Raw genomic sequence first — 16838 nt, forward strand, 5'->3', positions numbered from 1 at the left:
ACTTTCTTCATCCCCTCCTATCAGTCACACATCAAATCATCACAAAATCTGCCTTCTATCACCTCAAAAACATGTCCCAACTCCGGCCATCACTCTCTGACCCAGGGCCGATTCTAGGGGGGGGCAGGGGTGGGCTATGCCCACCCAAAAATTTATCTTGCCCACCCAAAAAAAAAAAAAAAAAATGGTATCTCCCTTTTCGAATTCCAGGCGACCGCACTTAGGAACGCGACCCGAAGGTTGGAGACCACTGGGTTAGTTAGTTTAGGGCACCTAACAGTAGTTATAGCTTTAATTTGATTTGAGAAATAAGCTCATCCAATGCAAAGAATATTATGGAGTTGGTTATTTTAAACTATGGATGAAGGATTGTTATTTATTTGTTAGGGTAACAAAGTCAATCTGCTTTCAAAGTTTTAATTTCAGTTTGAGTTTGAATAAGACTAAACGTCTTGGAAATATAGCAATAGTTTTGTAAATAGTTAGTTTGTACATAGTTTGCTAATAGTTTTGACAATAATAATGTAAACACTGGCCTGTCACCTGAGTGAAAGTTCCTACTTACAGTTTGGTGACCCAAAACAGAATGGTGACTCCTACTGGAACAATTTGGTTCAGTGTTTATGCCTGTGTTGCTGTCTGTTGTAGTGTAAAACGACTAAAGGGAGAGCAGGTGGTTACATGAAAGTGAGTGAGAAAAGGAGAAGATACTGAATAATGACATCACAACAGTATAATCCTAATGTTAATTTAAAATTAAATATTCTTGGATGAAAGTCCAAAAAACGTCAAATTTTCTTCGCCGCTGCCCTTGCAGGCAGCACCGAGAGTCCATTCCTACCTAAAAGTACTTCCAGCGCCACTGAATATAATGCAATTTAATCCCCATCCCCGAACCCACAACCTCTGGCAACCTACCGCCAAAGTTGCCCCCTACCAGCCCACCCTAGTGTGGCAGGCTAGATACGGGCCTGCTCTGACCCCGTGACCCTGTGGCAGAGACAGTAGAAGAAGTAGATCCACACACTGCTGGAGACTTCTCCAATAGATTTATTGTATTGTTATGTCACAAACGACCTTCTTCAGAATGAATGATTCATTCAGAAGAAGGCTGTTTGTGACTGAAACGTAATACAATAAATGTACTTGGAGAAGTCTCTAGCAGTGTGCGGACTCTACTTCTTTGACTGGTTACTGATTATTTGTTTGTCCTGCAGCTGCTAATCAAGTGGATGTGCGTACTTTACTTTACTTTACTTTACTTTACTTTACTTTACTTTACTTTACTTTACTTTACTTTACTTTACTTTACTTTACTGTAGCAGAGACCCCCATCTGGAGTCCTGTCCAGGGTACCCAACAAAGCCCTGGACAGGCTCCATGTGCAGAACTCAGCTTCCAGGTTGAGGGTTCTCTCCTGCACCAAGCCCTGGCAGACATCACCCCCACCCTCATCCACCTCCACTGGCTCCTGGTCAAATCCCGCATCACTTACAAAATCATCCACACTCTCGCCACCCCAGTATCTTTGTGGCCTCCTCCCAGCGAGCACAAAACGTTTTTTCAACGTTGATTTTTAGTTTAAATCTGGGTGATATTGGGTTTGAACGTCTAAGACCTAATTTCACCCTCTTTACAACCGGCTAAAATGCGGTTACAACGTCAACGTGTAAAAAAACACAATTTGGTTAATCATACTGTTAAAACATTTGTTGTAGCTTGGAATAGAGACAATATTGATTGATTGATTGATTGATTGACTTTATTTGGTGATAAAAACAGGACATAAGACAACATATCACCGAGGATAAAAACACAATAAAGCCCGAAGGCTTATTTCCATTGTGGTCCCCATAGATAGTGTGTGAAATGGCATTTGTCCATTTTATTGTGTAACAGAGTTGAAATCTGGTCTACACGAAAACTACATTTCAACGCATTTTATGTCACATGAAATATCATAAATATGGGACTATATACTGTAGGCTATGTGGTGCCAGCAAAAAGCTTCCAGGACACAACTATGGTTAATAGTTTAGCGCAAAATAATGAATTGAGTTCCTGCAGCAACTCGCATGCGCAAGTACTTAGTCGCTAGCTACTAGCTGTGACTGACTAGACCAAAGCAAGTCTGCACCGGTCTGCACCAAGTGAGGAAGGAGGTGCTCTGGGCACGCTATGTTATTGTAACAGACTGTATAGGCTCTGAGTTGCTGGTAGTTAACCTCTGAAACCGTACAGCTTATAGACGCTCACACACACGCGTGCGAGATAGAGTATATATGTGCCTGGCTCCGTAGATATTATAAGTAAATGTATAGCTCAGTCCGGTAGACGTGGGAGAACGTGGTTCGAATCCCGTATGCGATGCTGAATTTTTAAGATCCTGGTGAAATATGGTCTAAATGTGAAGGTTTAATCAACGTCTGCAAATAGTCGGTGAAAAAACTTTCACTCTTGAACCTTTCTTGCACGTTTTTTCAACGTTGACCCTAAACGTTTTTTAAACGTCTTTTCAACCTAAAAATGCTCGCTGGGCTCCACCACTGCACCCCCTCTGACACAGGTCTGCTCTCCATCCTCCACACCCACCCGCGGACCTTTGGGAACAGAACTTTTGGAAGCCCCCACCCTGTGGAACTCTCTCCGCTGAGATCTTCCCCTTCTTCAAACTAAACCTGTAAACCCACCTGTTCACCAAGGCCTATGGTCTCTAGACTTTCTGTAAACCCACCTGTTCATCAAGGTCTATGGCCTCTAGACTTTCTGTCAACCCACCTGTTCATCAAGGCCTATGGCCACTAGACTTTCTGTAAACCCACCTGTTCATCAAGGCCTATGGCCTCTAGACTTTCTGTAAACCCACCTGTTCACCAAGGTCTATGGCCTCTAGACTTTCTGTAAACACACCTGTTCACAAAGGCCTATGGCCTCTAGACTTTCTGTAAACCCACCTGTTCACCAAGGCCTATGGCCTCTAGACTTTCTGTAAACCCACCTGTTCACCAAGGCCTATGGTCTCTAGACTTTCTGTAAACCCACCTGTTCATCAAGGCCTATGGCCACTAGACTTTCTGTAAACCCACCTGTTCATCAAGGCCTATGGTCTCTAGACTTTCTGTAAACCCACCTGTTCATCAAGGTCTATGGCCTCTAGACTTTCTGTAAACCCACCTGTTCATCAAGGCCTATGGCCACTAGACTTTCTGTAAACCCTGGCATTCATTACCACTATTATAACCTCTGCCACAGAGTTGTCTGGAGGTTATGTTTTTGCCCCTGTGTTTCTGTTATGGTTCCTGCACACCAGAGTGGCAGGGTAAGAGTAAATTATTTCTATGAAATGTGTACCAGAAACTGTCCAATAAGGGCCCTCGTTAACTGTTGCCAAGGAGAGTAGCTATTGGCTGTTCAAAAACCGATAGAAGTGGGCATAATATTATGACATCATGTTAATTTGCATATGAATAACCTATAAAACCTACTGCTCGCAACAGAGGGAGGGGAAGCGCTGTACCTGAAACAGGAACTGTACCACCATGGACCACAAGGCACTGAGAAGGGTGAGGCACGCGGCCCAGCATGTGACAGGATGTGAACTGCCAAAACTGCAGGAACTGTACAATCAGCGGTGCCTCAGGAGGTCCCGGAAGATCATCAAGCACACAAACCACCTGCACAACAGCCTGTTCTCCCTGTTGCCCTCAGGGAGAAGATACAGGGTCCTGAAAGCACAAACGTCTGCAGAATAGTTTCTTCCTGCAGGCAACGAGACTCCTCAATAAATAACACAAACACCTGTATTATTGACATTTGCACACTGACAAGTGGACACTTTTGGACACTGGACACTTTATATCTAATCTATCTTATTCTATTTCAATACCTATCACTTTTACCTTATTACCTTTCTTACTTTATTGTTTACCTCAACTGCCTTAGATACACCTTTTACATTATGTGCTATTTAGCTATATTGCCCTATGCGTTGTGTTGTGATTGTGTGCTCTATTTGTTGTTTGCTGTGATTTTGTACCTATTTATCTACTGCACCTTGTCTGTAATGGAGTCCACAGCATAAGAATGTCACACATGTGCATACCTGTAGAACAGAGTGACAATACAAATCTTGAATCTTGATCATCAGACCTCTCTGGATGACAAGCAAGAAGATCAAACCGCCATCAGCTGTAGGCTATCAAATGCTTTGTGATTCAACGAAGGTGAACAACAGATCCAGACAGATGGTCAGACAGACAGACAGACAGACAGACAGAGAGACAGACATACAGACAGACAGACGGTCGGTCGTTCAGACAGACAGACAGACAGACAGACAGACAGACAGACAAACAGACAGACAGACAGACAGACAGACAGACAGACAGACAGACAAACAGACAGACAGACAGACAGACAGACAGACAGACAGACAGACAGACGGTCGGTCGTTCAGACAGACAGACAGACAGACAGACAGACAGACAGACAGACAGAGAGACAGACAGACAGACAGACAGACAGACAGATGGTCAGACAGATGGTCAGACAGACAGACAGACAGACAGACAGACAGACAGACAGACAGACAGACAGACAGACAGACAGATGGTCAGACAGATGGTCAGACAGACAGACAGACAGACAGACAGACAGACAGACGGTCGGTCGTTCAGACAGACAGGCAGACAGACAGACAGACAGACAGACAGACAGAGAGACAGACAGACAGACAGACAGACAGACAGACAGACAGACAGACAGACAGATGGTCAGACAGATGGTCAGACAGACAGACAGACAGACAGACAGACAGACAGACAGACAAACAGACAGACAGACAGACAGACAGACAGACAGACAGACAGACAGACAGGCAGACAGACAGACGGTCGGTCGTTCAGACAGACAGACAGACAGACAGACAGACAGACAGACAGACAGAGAGACAGACAGACAGACAGACAGACAGATGGTCAGACAGATGGTCAGACAGACAGACAGACAGACAGACAGACAGACAGACAGACAGACAGACAGACAGACAGATGGTCAGACAGACAGACAGACAGACAAACAGACAGACAGACAGACAGACAGACAGACAGACAGACAGACAGACAGACAGACAGACAGACAGACAGACAGACAGACAGACAGACAGACGGTCAGACGGATTAGTAATTGTAATATCATTAGTGTACTGGAAATTGTAATCCCTTACTGTTACATCGGGGCAAGTAGGCTAATATATTAATGATATATTACTGAGTACAGTAATAATATTACTGAGTAATATATTACAGTAATACAGTGTGAGAGAGTTCTATAGCATTTCCTGATTTTATCAGTTTTCTAATTGTTTTTCTGATTTTTATTTATCTTTCCTTTGTTTCTGTTTGATTTTATTCCCGCTGTTTTACTAAACACTGGAAATTTTTTATTGACTGACTATATATTAGATTCAACAGTCAGGCATTATGTGAGTGTTATTCTCCATCATCACTTCATTTCTCAGCAGTTCTCAACTATGTCTACCTGGAGACTGATGATGCAAGTCAAAGCTGTAATGTGATTGGTGGAGCTGTGTGTAAGACAACGCTGTTCCTTGTGTTTACTTCAGTTTGCAGCAGTCAGTGTGAAGTCGACAGGGTGCTAAGTTGTGTAGTGAAGATGAAGAGCTCACAGACCCTCGTCTTCCTCTCATGTCTCCTTGGTGTCACAGCATACAGTAAGTACATCACACGTCTGTTCCTCACATTTAGTCTCACACTCACTCCAATGTTCTGTTGATGTGAAAATCATTTGAACTGAGCTCCTTCTGAACCAGAGAGACATTTAGAGTCAGTGGAGATATTTAACGTTTTCTGCACCTCTGAGGAAAGACACTTTTCACTCTTATTAGTTATTAAACGGTTGTTTTAATATAAAAACAATAAACAGACAAACTCTTTAACGTGACGTGAGGATGTGAAAAATAAATCCACTCTGTGATTCTGGATGTGAAGAAGTTTGACATTTTGTTTTTCATCTTGTGTCGTCTCAGCTGTACATGAGGATCTGCGAATCAGTGGCTGTTCAGAAACTGATGGAGAGGTGATGTATGGACTGGATGGTGAAGAGATATGGTACGCAGACTTCATCAACAGGAAAGGAGTTAACTCTCTGCCCAAGTTTGCAGAGGATATGACCTTCACAGGATCTTATGAGATGGCTCTGGTTAATCAGGCCATCTGCAAACAAAGCCTGCAATCAGATCGGCGTGCCTACAAGAACCCTCCTCTGGAGCTCGGTAAGGAAACATGACAAAGCTTAATTTACCACTGTGTTCAACAATTTAAACTACAGATAAGGAAGGACTGCAGGTGTTTTACATTACTGTCAGAAATATACAATAACTTTAAGTGATCTCTAAAAACCCATCTGGAAAGCCTTTTTACAGATCTATGTTGATTGTTTTTGTCTGATGCTTGTTCTTATTTCTCATTGTAGCTACTGTATTATATTATTAGGCTGTTTAGGCTACTTTTGATTGTGTGTGAAGCACTTTGTAAATCTTCGGGCGACATCCCCTATTTACGCTTGCGCACCTGTTTGCGCGTGCCTTGCGCATTTGTCCAGGTGTTATGTAACAAATTTAACACGAGAGGGAGGGGGTTGTGGGCACATTTACCACTGGTACAGGGTTGTGGCACGAGGCGAAGCCGAGTGCTATAAACCCTGTACCAGTGGTAAATGTGCCCACAACCCCCGACCTCGAGTGTTAAATTTGTTTTCTACAACGGCTACCAAATAATATAAAAAATCCAATTCATTTATTTATAATCATTACTGGTTTCAGAATACATTTATCCTTCCGCCACAGAATATAGTTCCATACACAAGATCAATGATTGCACTAAACATTTAGTTGCCTTTGAGCCAAAAAACAACTAACCTATTCCTTAACGGGATTCACAGTTATTGATACATTGCCTGTAAAAGTACAGTTATTTAAACAGTTATCTAAAGCAGCCCGTTTTGGTGGTGGTGTGTTGATATCTGGTGACGGCAGAGGGCGTTTGTTTGTTTGACAGTCCCAGGTTCGGGGTCCGGGCGCTAGTCCGACCTCCCGCTAGTCCGAACTCGTGACAACTCAAGCTCAGCCAGTTCTCTCTCCCCAATTTCACCATGTCGTTCTTTGTTCACTTCACCTTCATCTTCATCTAACCATGCACTGCTCAAAACTCAATCCACCCAGTAAATCAAACGTTCATCGAAATCGGACATTTCCTTGTGTTAGAGATCGGCCATTTCCTTGTTGAAGATTTGCAGACTGACAGGCGAACAGTGGGCGGAGTCAGCACAGGGAACGGAGTCAGCATCAGGGAGCGGAGTGATACTGCGGTTGGAGCCGAACTGTAGATTGTTGGCGTATTTACCACTGTTGCTAGCCAATCAGAATCCAGTATTCACTCATGCCGTTGTAGAAGCCGAGTTTTGCACCGGACACACACACACACACACACACACACACACACACACACACACACACACACACACACACACACACACACACACACACACACACACATTCACCTGGATAAAACGTCCGTTTCCCCTTAAATTAAAGGGTTTAACCTCAGCCAGGCCATACAACAATAATATATTATATATATATATATATATATATATATATATATATATATATATATATATATATATATATATATATATATATATATATACCGGATATATATATATGATGTTATATGATGATATATGATGATATGATGTTGTATAGCACAACAACAACAAATCCCCCAGAAATGCGGAAGCCCGCAGCAGTTAACTGGTAAAGTTGTGCCAAACAAACGTTAATGCCTCAAAAAAGATACATGACATCGCTTCTATTTTGACATTCTGAGTGAGAGCAGAAGTAGCTCAAGAGTTTGGTGTATAATATATGCATGTCGTGTTAAAGTTGTGTGAACTGTCACAGTTTTTACAATGTAAACCGCACAGCCGGGGCTAGAGTGAGCACTGGGGCCATTTTCCCCCAGTGACGCGGTTTGTTTACCAAAATGCTGCTCGGCTGATCCCTCGTATTGTTGTACCCTACAGATGCTCCTCACAGCTTCATCTACACCAGCGATGATGTGGAACTGGGAGTGGAGAACCACCTCATCTCCCATGTGACTGGGTTCTACCCTGCCCCTGTCAAGGTCTACTGGACCAGGAACGATGTGAATGTGACTGAAGGAACCAGCCTCAACGTCCCCTACCCCAACAAAGATGGCACCTTCAGCCAGGTCGCCAGGCTGAGCTTCATCCCACAGCTTGGAGACATCTACAGCTGTTCTGTGGAGCACCAAGCCTTGAGCCAGCCGCTGACCCAGATCTGGGGTGAGGCACCTTTATCTGTTAGCTAGCCAAAACTGCAGTTAGCCTAGCTAACAACAACCAAAACTATCAAGTGATGCTGTCTTCCTGTGTGTTCATGTGTTTGGTTCCTCCTCAGATGTGGAGCAGGAGCAGCCGGGGATCGGACCTGAGGTGTTTTGTGTACTGGGTCTGACCGTGGCTCTACTGGGCGTGGCCACAGGAACCTTCTTCTTCATCAAAGGAATCGAATGCAACTGATTAGTTATTGATCAGTTATTGATGATGTGAGGCAGACTGAAGGAGCTGCAGGAGTTAACAGACTGCTTTCTGTCATACTGGTTTTATACTGCTTCTCTCTGCTGTGTGGATCTGTACTGATTCACCTCACATGTTAACTTTCACACAAACAAATCAATTTAACTTTTTTATCTGTTTGTTCTTTTTAGTAATAAATATTTACATTTCCACTGTTTACCTTTGAAATAGCAAAGTTATTGTGACATTTGGACTGAATAGTCAAGCACTGCTTTTATTATGGGTGCATTCTTAAACAGTCACTCTGAGCACCAGAGTGCACTCAAAATGGACCGTTCATAAAGCATTGAATTTCTTTGAACAGCCGCCCTCTCATTTTAGTCTAGACCATAGGTCTAGACAGATGTTTAGAACATCAGATTTAATTTATGAACGCACTCTGCAGTAGCCTATTTTAGCCTACATACTTTCATTAAATTACATAATGCTAGAAATATTGTGTGCTCATTTCTGCCTCGCACATGTGGGTGATTATTTTATTTCAGGCACTTTCATGTCCTTGGGATGCATTTTTAATACTTTTTTTCATGTTGTTTTTGTTATCATTGCTTAGTATGATTTATTACTCACCTAGACTTTATTATTCTCTCGGAATATTTTTTTATCTACTTTTATACTGTTTTATGTTGAAATTTCACCATTTCCGCCTCGACCCCACCACAGAGTTTTACTATTACTAATATAAATACAGTTGAATCAATGATTTTCTCTCAAATATTTATACCTACAATTTATGACTTTGTTTGTTTACACCAGCCTACCCAATCAGAGTGAAGCTTGTTAGCATACTCTGTAAACTTTATTACCTCCAGTTGTGTTTTCACTCATGATGAGAATTCTGTCTCTTTTTAGTGATTCAGATCATTTAGTTCAGCTCAGCAATAAGAGCCGGCTCTTTGGGCTCCCAAATGGCTCTTCAGTTAATATCCTACTGGCCCCTTTCTGGCTTTATCATTCAGTAAATTAGTAATGTTTTGACTTATGATTGGTATGTGTGCATAGTATCATACATTATTCAATTAATTATAGCCTACTAAAGCTTATAATTTCCAGAATACCATAATTTTACATTCGCCTGTTTGGTACTTTAAATAATGTAAAAACATAACATGTTATATAACAACAACATAGTAAACCCTGCTTAATATGATATGATATATTTACCTTACATTCTGCCTTTAGGTTGTCTGTTATTAAAATGCATGAAAATGCTGCTTCGTTTGTGACTGTCACTCATGCTGTTGTCTGTCATCACACATGATTGGTTGCACGCTCACACACACACACACACACACACATCAACACAACAGTCAGTCCATGGAGTTCATGTGACTGAGCAGTGTGGTGAAGAGATCATCCTATTATGAAAAAAAGAAACTGTCTCTCAGACGGAAGTTGAGTCAATGTTGTCCTTTTTTTTTTGAGTGGTATCCAGTGTGTATTGATACTTTGATTGATCAATCAGAACAAATCAATGATTTATCATCAGCATAAAACTCTCATTTATATTGTGATATTAACATGTCTGTCTCCATCTCCCTGCCTGTTTGCCTGCCTGCCTGCCTGTCTCTTTGTCTGTCTCCAGTGGCGTGTCTAGGGAGTGGCCTGGGGTGGCATGGGCCACCCCTCGAATCTGATTGGCCACCCCAGGTGCCACCCCATATGATTGGCTCTCTGCACAGTCAGTAAACCAAGCTTCCGTGTATAGGCGCAATCCAGTCTTAAACCTGAGAGGCGTAATGAGCCATAGTAGTGTCTAGCCTGCCGAAAGCCCAGAGAAGAAGATCTTGATTTGAGGATTTGGCGCAGCTGAGCAGCAAACAACTTAACGCTAAACCAATGTCGTGTGTGTGTGTGTGTGTGTGTGTGTGTGTGTGTGTGTGTGTGTGTGTGTGTGTGTGTGTGTGTGTGACGAAGTGAAGCGTCCTCTGTCTGATTCCTGGCGGCTACATGGACCAGGTGTGTTGATTCAGGAAGGTTTTTTTCTGGTACAAGGCATAAGTTATCAGAAGGTTAGTTTAGCCAATCTCTACTCTGCCTTCCCGGTGCGTCCCATGGAATGGTGAAGTAAAATAGAGTGAGACAATTTGTTACAGTATATCTGACATTTATTTCTGAGAATTAATTGACAACAGACATTGAATATAAAAGCTCAATACAATACACAGATCTGGGTCAACTCCTCTCCTGGTATCAATCGGCCATCAGAGATTGACCCTTTTCCATAGCCACAGACCCTCTTAACACATTCACTGCCAACAGTTTTTCCAATACAGTAGGTTGCTTCTGCCAAGGGTTTTTTTGAGGATTCTGGCTCATCTTTCAAGAGCCGAGGATTATTTTCTGCTAGGACTTTGTGAACACAAAATATCTCAAAAGAACTAATAGAATGTGTGCTTTCTCTGTTTAAAAGAGTTAGTTTGTAGAGTTAGTAGTTATGTAGGCATTAGCAGTTGAATACAGCATGGTTTCAGCATCTGAAAAGGAAAGCTGAGATAAATGCCTTTTTGTGAAATTCGATAGAACAGGCAGAACAGTCACTTTAACCATTTATTTTTGGCATCAGTGAGACATCAGACATCTAAACAATAGTTCTGAACAGTAATTTCCTCCAATATAACAGCAGCACCCCGCAAACTCCTCCCTCCGTGGGTGTGTCTCTGGTGGCTCTGCAGCGTGTGTCACATGTGAGTCTCTGCTGCCTGTCTGTGCTGCCTGGCGGCCGCTCGTCGGGCGAGTCTGGATCGGGCTCGTTCGTTTCTGGGGTTTTGGTTGTGAGCTGGGATGAAGCTGCGTGCGATTCTGGGCTTTCTGCTGCGTGTTTCAAAGTGTGTTGCCCAGAGTCTATTTTTGGAATCCCCCACCGTTGTGCGCCAGCTCCCAGCGCGAAAGCGTTTTCGCCAATCCATTCTCATGAGAATGGATTCCTCACGCTTTTTCCTGCTGTTTTTGCTCAGCTTTCTCTAGTCTGGAGAGCACTGTCGCCACTTAGTGGGCCGGTGGAATGGGTTATACACGTTCGGTGGCTCCCATATTTTTATAGGATATGTAAAAGGTTTTTTTTTTTGACGAGTTAACTCGTCCACGGCAGTCAACCGTTGTTGTTTTTTTGACGAGTTAACTCGTCCACGGCAGTGAACTTGTTAATAAGCAATTACAAAAGTGGGTGGTCCTCTGTCTTCTGACGATGATTTCCCGTCAGTCAACTTCTCCTTTCCTATTTTTCCAGTTGGGGAGGGCTGATGTTCTCCGGAACTGGAAGCTTTCACTTCCAGATGTGACACTGCCTCTTAAATCAGGAACTGGAGACTTACACTTTCAGATGTGACATTGCTTCTCCACAAACCTGCATGCTCCCACATTTCATGCAAAACTTTCATATCTTATAAGACTTGATGGAAAACCCCAGGCTTTTGCTATAAGTTTCTGGTAAACCTCAACATGGCGAATGCCACCCAATTCCGGCCTTCTCGATAAAAACATGGACTGTACAGTCTATAAGCCAGCAAGCAGATTAGCCTTTTGTTAACATTTACTATAACCCTTACTTCTATCAGAGACACACATAATGTTAACATTTTACTTAATTTGTCAGTACAAAGGAAACATGTCAACATGTTTACCTTAACACGAGAATCATGTGATTTTGGTGACCCTAATTTTAGAGAATTGATCAGATACATTTCAGAGAATCTGGGGATTTTCGATGGAACACTGCAAGGAAAGAGGAAGTTTGACGACACAGACAGGAGGGTTTCAGATATACATTTGACTCAACTTTACTATAGAAACGGATGTTTTCATCTGGAGATTGGAATAAACAGGGAACAGAAATCATAGTTTCATTTTTAGACAGCATACCCACCAGAGCCCCGTACACACACACACGCACGGACACACACAGACACACGCATGCACACACAGGGCCGGGCAACATTATCCTACATATCAATACTGGGTATCATAACATTAGGATATGGCACAAGCGCTGTCCCTCCATGGTATATTTCCGCATCAGTGTTCTATATGCTATTTATTTATTGTGGCATGCGTGAGTAGACTTTTTGATACACATGACATAGCTACTGTGCCAGTGGTTTAAAGAAAGACAACATACATTACCTGCCAACAAACACAGAGATTTTCACTTTGAAATTAAGCACCCTCGCTAAAAAAAATATCATGACATGTTACGGTAGACTTGAAACTTCACCCTGTCTTTAAAACTAAGCCTGCTACTAACAGGGTAAATGGACAATACACCTGTGTGCTAGGCTACGTGATAATGTGGTGCAGCAGGTGTGTTTTCATCTCAGCTTGCTAGTTGCTAACATGAGCAAACCTGTCGTCAGTCATTGTTTGGTTGTCAATGCTAATGCTAGCTAGGTAAATCTGTCTTGTGTAACTTTGTAGGCCTGATGTGAGCATGTCAAATGTATCCATGCATGCACAAGGACATCTATTGTGCAAGAGATATATAAAAGTGACATACAGTATGTATTCATGTGACTATTACAGTATGAAAAGAAATCAGAACATTGAGGATTTCTTCTCCATCAAAACAAAGAAATTAAAAACTGCACAGCAGGACAGAGCAGCCAGCAGCACTGCTACCAGTCAGTTACAGTCAGAGCTGCAGGAGAGAGCAGCAACAAGCTCTCCTCCTTGTCAGTCAGATGAGTCAAGCCAGCAGCTTGACAGCAGGAGCCCCCAGCTGTATGTGTGCGTATGTATATACCGTACTGTAAAATCCTAATAGTTCCAGATTTATCTTTAGTAACCTAAACAGTTATCTTGATATTGCCTTGATGTCAATGGAATTGTGGTTAATTGCCAGACATTGCAACTAAAGTTGAAACTTGTCAATTATGTGTAGAACTGGGAAGCTTTATATTACATTTGTATGGTGCTACTCTGTGTGATTGATGGGTCTATTTCTCTTAAATTATGCTTTAAACACAGGAACGTAAGACACTGTAATGTTACTAATTAAAGTAGATATATGTAGTCTAGTTGGGACGAACATGGTAAATTAACGCTATTCTGACGTGTGCCGTGTGCGTGCACAGTGCGAGCGAGTGCGTGTTTTTTTGGCTAAAAGTCCAAAAAACGTCAAATTTTCTTCTGCACCGCCCTTGCGGGTGGCGCCGTGGCCACCCCTTCGTAAGTCTGTGCCCCACTTGTGCCACCCTGGTAAAAAAAGTCTGGACACGCCACTGTGTCTGCCTGCCTGTCTGTCTACCTGCTTGTCTTGTCTGTCTACCTGTCTGCCTGCCTGTCTGTCTACCTGCCTTCCTGTCTGGCTGTCTGACTGTCTGTCTACCTGCGTTCCTGTCTGTCTCTGTCAGCCTGCCCGCCTGTCTGTCTGTCTTCCTGTCTGTCTGTCTGTCTGACCGTCTGTCTGGCTGTCTGTCTGGCTGTCTGGCTGTCTGGCTGTCTGTCTGTCTGTCTGTCTACAGACTCTGTATGTCTGTCTGTCTGACTGACCGTCTGTCTGTCTGTCTGGCTGTCTGTCTGTCTGTCTGTCTGTCTGTCTGTCTGTCTGTCTGTCTGTCTGTCTGTCTGTCTGTCTGTCTGTCTGTCTATCTGTCTGTCTGTCTGTCTGTCTGTCTGTGTGTCTGTCTGTCTGTCCCTATAATATGAATAGATAACCTTAAGCATGCCACAGCCTCTGAAAGACAGTCTCACCGGCGTTCCTGCCGGCAATCCCGCATAGGAGTAATAAAACAATGAAAAAAAACACATTTTGGACTGTTTTTTTTCTTGGTATCATGAAAATCTTTATTTTAGAGGTCCTATGGATGCCAAAAATCCAGACTAGAAAAAAAATTAAGGGGGGTGCGCGTGGACCCCTCTAAAGCGCCCTACTATTAGATTGCCTAGCTGATTCGGTGACATATTTTTCAGTCCCAACTGATTGGTTTCTGTCTGTGTCAATCCTCGAACTACTTCGACAATTCTGCACCAAAGAACTTAGATTGATAAGAACTGAAGCTATTACCTTTGTCATGAAGTGGACAGTAGGAAGCAGCAACAGTCAGCATGTAACCGTGAGTTTTCAATCAGTGCAATTTTTGCAGTGGACCTGAATGCATCCTAAAGGGTGGTACAGGAAACAACACCTTGTAAGTACCCTGTAAGTACGGGGTACAACACCTTGTACCCCTTGAGTAGGCCTACCCTGTAAGTACATATTTGGTCCAGTACAGGGAAAAACACCTTGTACCCCATAAGTACCCTGTAAATACAGGGTACAACACCTTGTACCCCGTAAGTACCCTGTAAGTACAAAATTGGTCCAGTACAGGGAACAACACCTTGGACCCTGTAAGTATGGGGTACAACACATTGTACGCCTTAAGTACCCTGTAAGTACATATTTGGTCCAGTACAGGGAAAAACACCATGTACCCTATAAGTACTGTTGTGCTCGTAGGAGCTGGTTTGGTTGTGAAATATGATTATTAATAATTATGAATTATTAATATTCATAAATTTATTAGATTTGACAGAAAATATTGTATTCTCTGTAAGATTCGGGGCACCACTGTAGTTAAGGCTACAGACCTGTCTAAAAGTCAAGTTATGACTATTTCAGACACCGAACCAAATTGTCATATCAGTCTCATAATGATATAATGTACATTGTACAGTTAACTCATTCACCGCCAAAGACGTCTTTGACGTCTTATCAGAAATAGCCATCCACGCCAAAGACGTGTTTGACGTGTTTTTGTTTTTATTGGTGCAGCGCCTGCAGCAAACACTTGCCCAGCCTGTGACACAGACACAGGTCCCTGCCTTCAAAGGGTAGCCGACAGCACGCGATCAAACACATACCGCAGCTGTTGTTTTGAAATTGAGCAAGAGGAAAAGCAGAGAACGGGTAACGCTTCCTTGTGCAGACAGGAGAAACGCCATTGAAACGCCCTCGGCGCGCTGCACGAGCTGGAGTCGCCTTCCTCTGTGCCAGCCAGGAGAAAACGGGAGAAAGTAATCAAGAGATGTGTTTGATCATCGGAGGAATGAGGAAATGATCGATCAGTTTGCGAGGGCGGTGAGGACGTGTTGAATAGCCGAGGGGAAAACGGGAACGATCAAATAGCAGAGTTCATATGACAGGGAGACATGGACCAGAACAAATCAAAAATAAACACAGGAACAGCTAGGCAGCAGCGGGCAGAAGGCACTCACAGCAGCCCGCTGTCCTTCTCAAGAGCTCTTCAGTTGGTTCATGAAATCGCTGGGCTGCGTGCCCTCCAGTGTTGCTCCTGGCCAATCCCAGCGCCACAGGGCGTGGTTATTGCTTATCCTATGTTGGGTTAGAAATCTAAAAGGGGGATCGTGTGTGTGTGTGTGTGTGTGTGTGTGTGTGTCTGTCTGTCTGTCTGTCTGTCTGTCTGTCTGTCTGTCTGTCTGTCTGTCGGTGTGTGTGTCTGTCTGTCTGTCTGTCTGTCTGTCTGTCTGTCTGCACACTCACACCGAGTAAACTGTATTGTTGAATGTAAAAAAAAAGCACTTCATGTGTGTATATATATATATATATATATATATATATATATATAGGCTATTTTTTGTCATTTGTGTCCTAACGAATAATATTTACATGTCTGATGTCAATACAGTTCAAAATAAAAGAATTGAGAGTGAGTTATGCCTGAGATTGTGCCCTTTTACAAAAATGCTTTTTTCTCCCTTTTCTCTTCCCAGACAGGCTTTTTTGGTGAACATGGGGTGTATAAAAAGGGTTATAAGTAGAGTACAGAACATGCTAAAAGCTAACTTTCTTTTTGGGGGTGAAAGTAGAGACTTAGATCTTCATTTCGAGGTATTGGACATCACTGTAGTCCTAGTACAGAATTTACTGTGGGTCTTGAAAGATGACCAAACATTATGGAAATACTTGGCCTGTGCCAAAAATGCCAGTCAGATATTGGCAGTGAATGAGTTAATTGAAGGGTCAAAGTCCGTAAGCTTCTGTCACAGATTTCCACAGATAAAATACCTCATGAATAATAACCAAGATTCATAGGATTATGTAATAAAAAGATTTAATCAATCACAGTATCAATGGCCATTAACACAATGATTAGAATATCGGTTCATCACATTTATTCTACAACTAATAATCTACCACATCTATAGCTAACAACTAATAT

At 42.7% G+C, this 16838-nt stretch overlaps 2 protein-coding genes across 2 annotated transcripts in view; both read left to right on the plus strand.

The window, feature by feature from the left end:
* The window catches only part of LOC310770854 (H-2 class II histocompatibility antigen, E-S beta chain-like), a 44688-nt gene that overhangs the window by 17643 nt on the left and 10207 nt on the right, over positions 1-16838 (plus strand). The window lies entirely within an intron of this gene.
* Positions 5645-9890, plus strand: LOC310770861 (mamu class II histocompatibility antigen, DR alpha chain-like). Its single transcript, XM_083663566.1, has 4 exons — positions 5645-5731; positions 6047-6292; positions 8104-8385; positions 8501-9890. The coding sequence occupies exons 1-4, from the start codon at positions 5674-5676 to the stop codon at positions 8620-8622; spliced, it is 708 nt and encodes a 235-aa protein (XP_083519692.1). The 5' UTR covers positions 5645-5673; the 3' UTR covers positions 8623-9890.

This window comes from Poromitra crassiceps (genome assembly GCF_964638095.1).
Source record: "Poromitra crassiceps genome assembly, contig: HAP1_SCAFFOLD_248, whole genome shotgun sequence".
Lineage (NCBI taxonomy): Eukaryota > Metazoa > Chordata > Actinopteri > Beryciformes > Melamphaidae > Poromitra > Poromitra crassiceps.

What these genes read in the sequence shown, in the direction of transcription:
- LOC310770861 (XM_083663566.1), top strand. Translation starts at nt 5,674, where the DNA reads ATGAAGAGCTCACAGACCCTCGTCTTCCTCTCATGTCTCCTTGGTGTC. An exon ending in CCTTGGTGTCACAGCATACA is followed by an intron (nt 5,732 to 6,046) that starts GTAAGTACATCA and finishes GTGTCGTCTCAG; the next exon opens with CTGTACATGAGGATCTGCGA. An exon ending in GCCGCTGACCCAGATCTGGG is followed by an intron (nt 8,386 to 8,500) that starts GTGAGGCACCTT and finishes GTTCCTCCTCAG; the next exon opens with ATGTGGAGCAGGAGCAGCCG.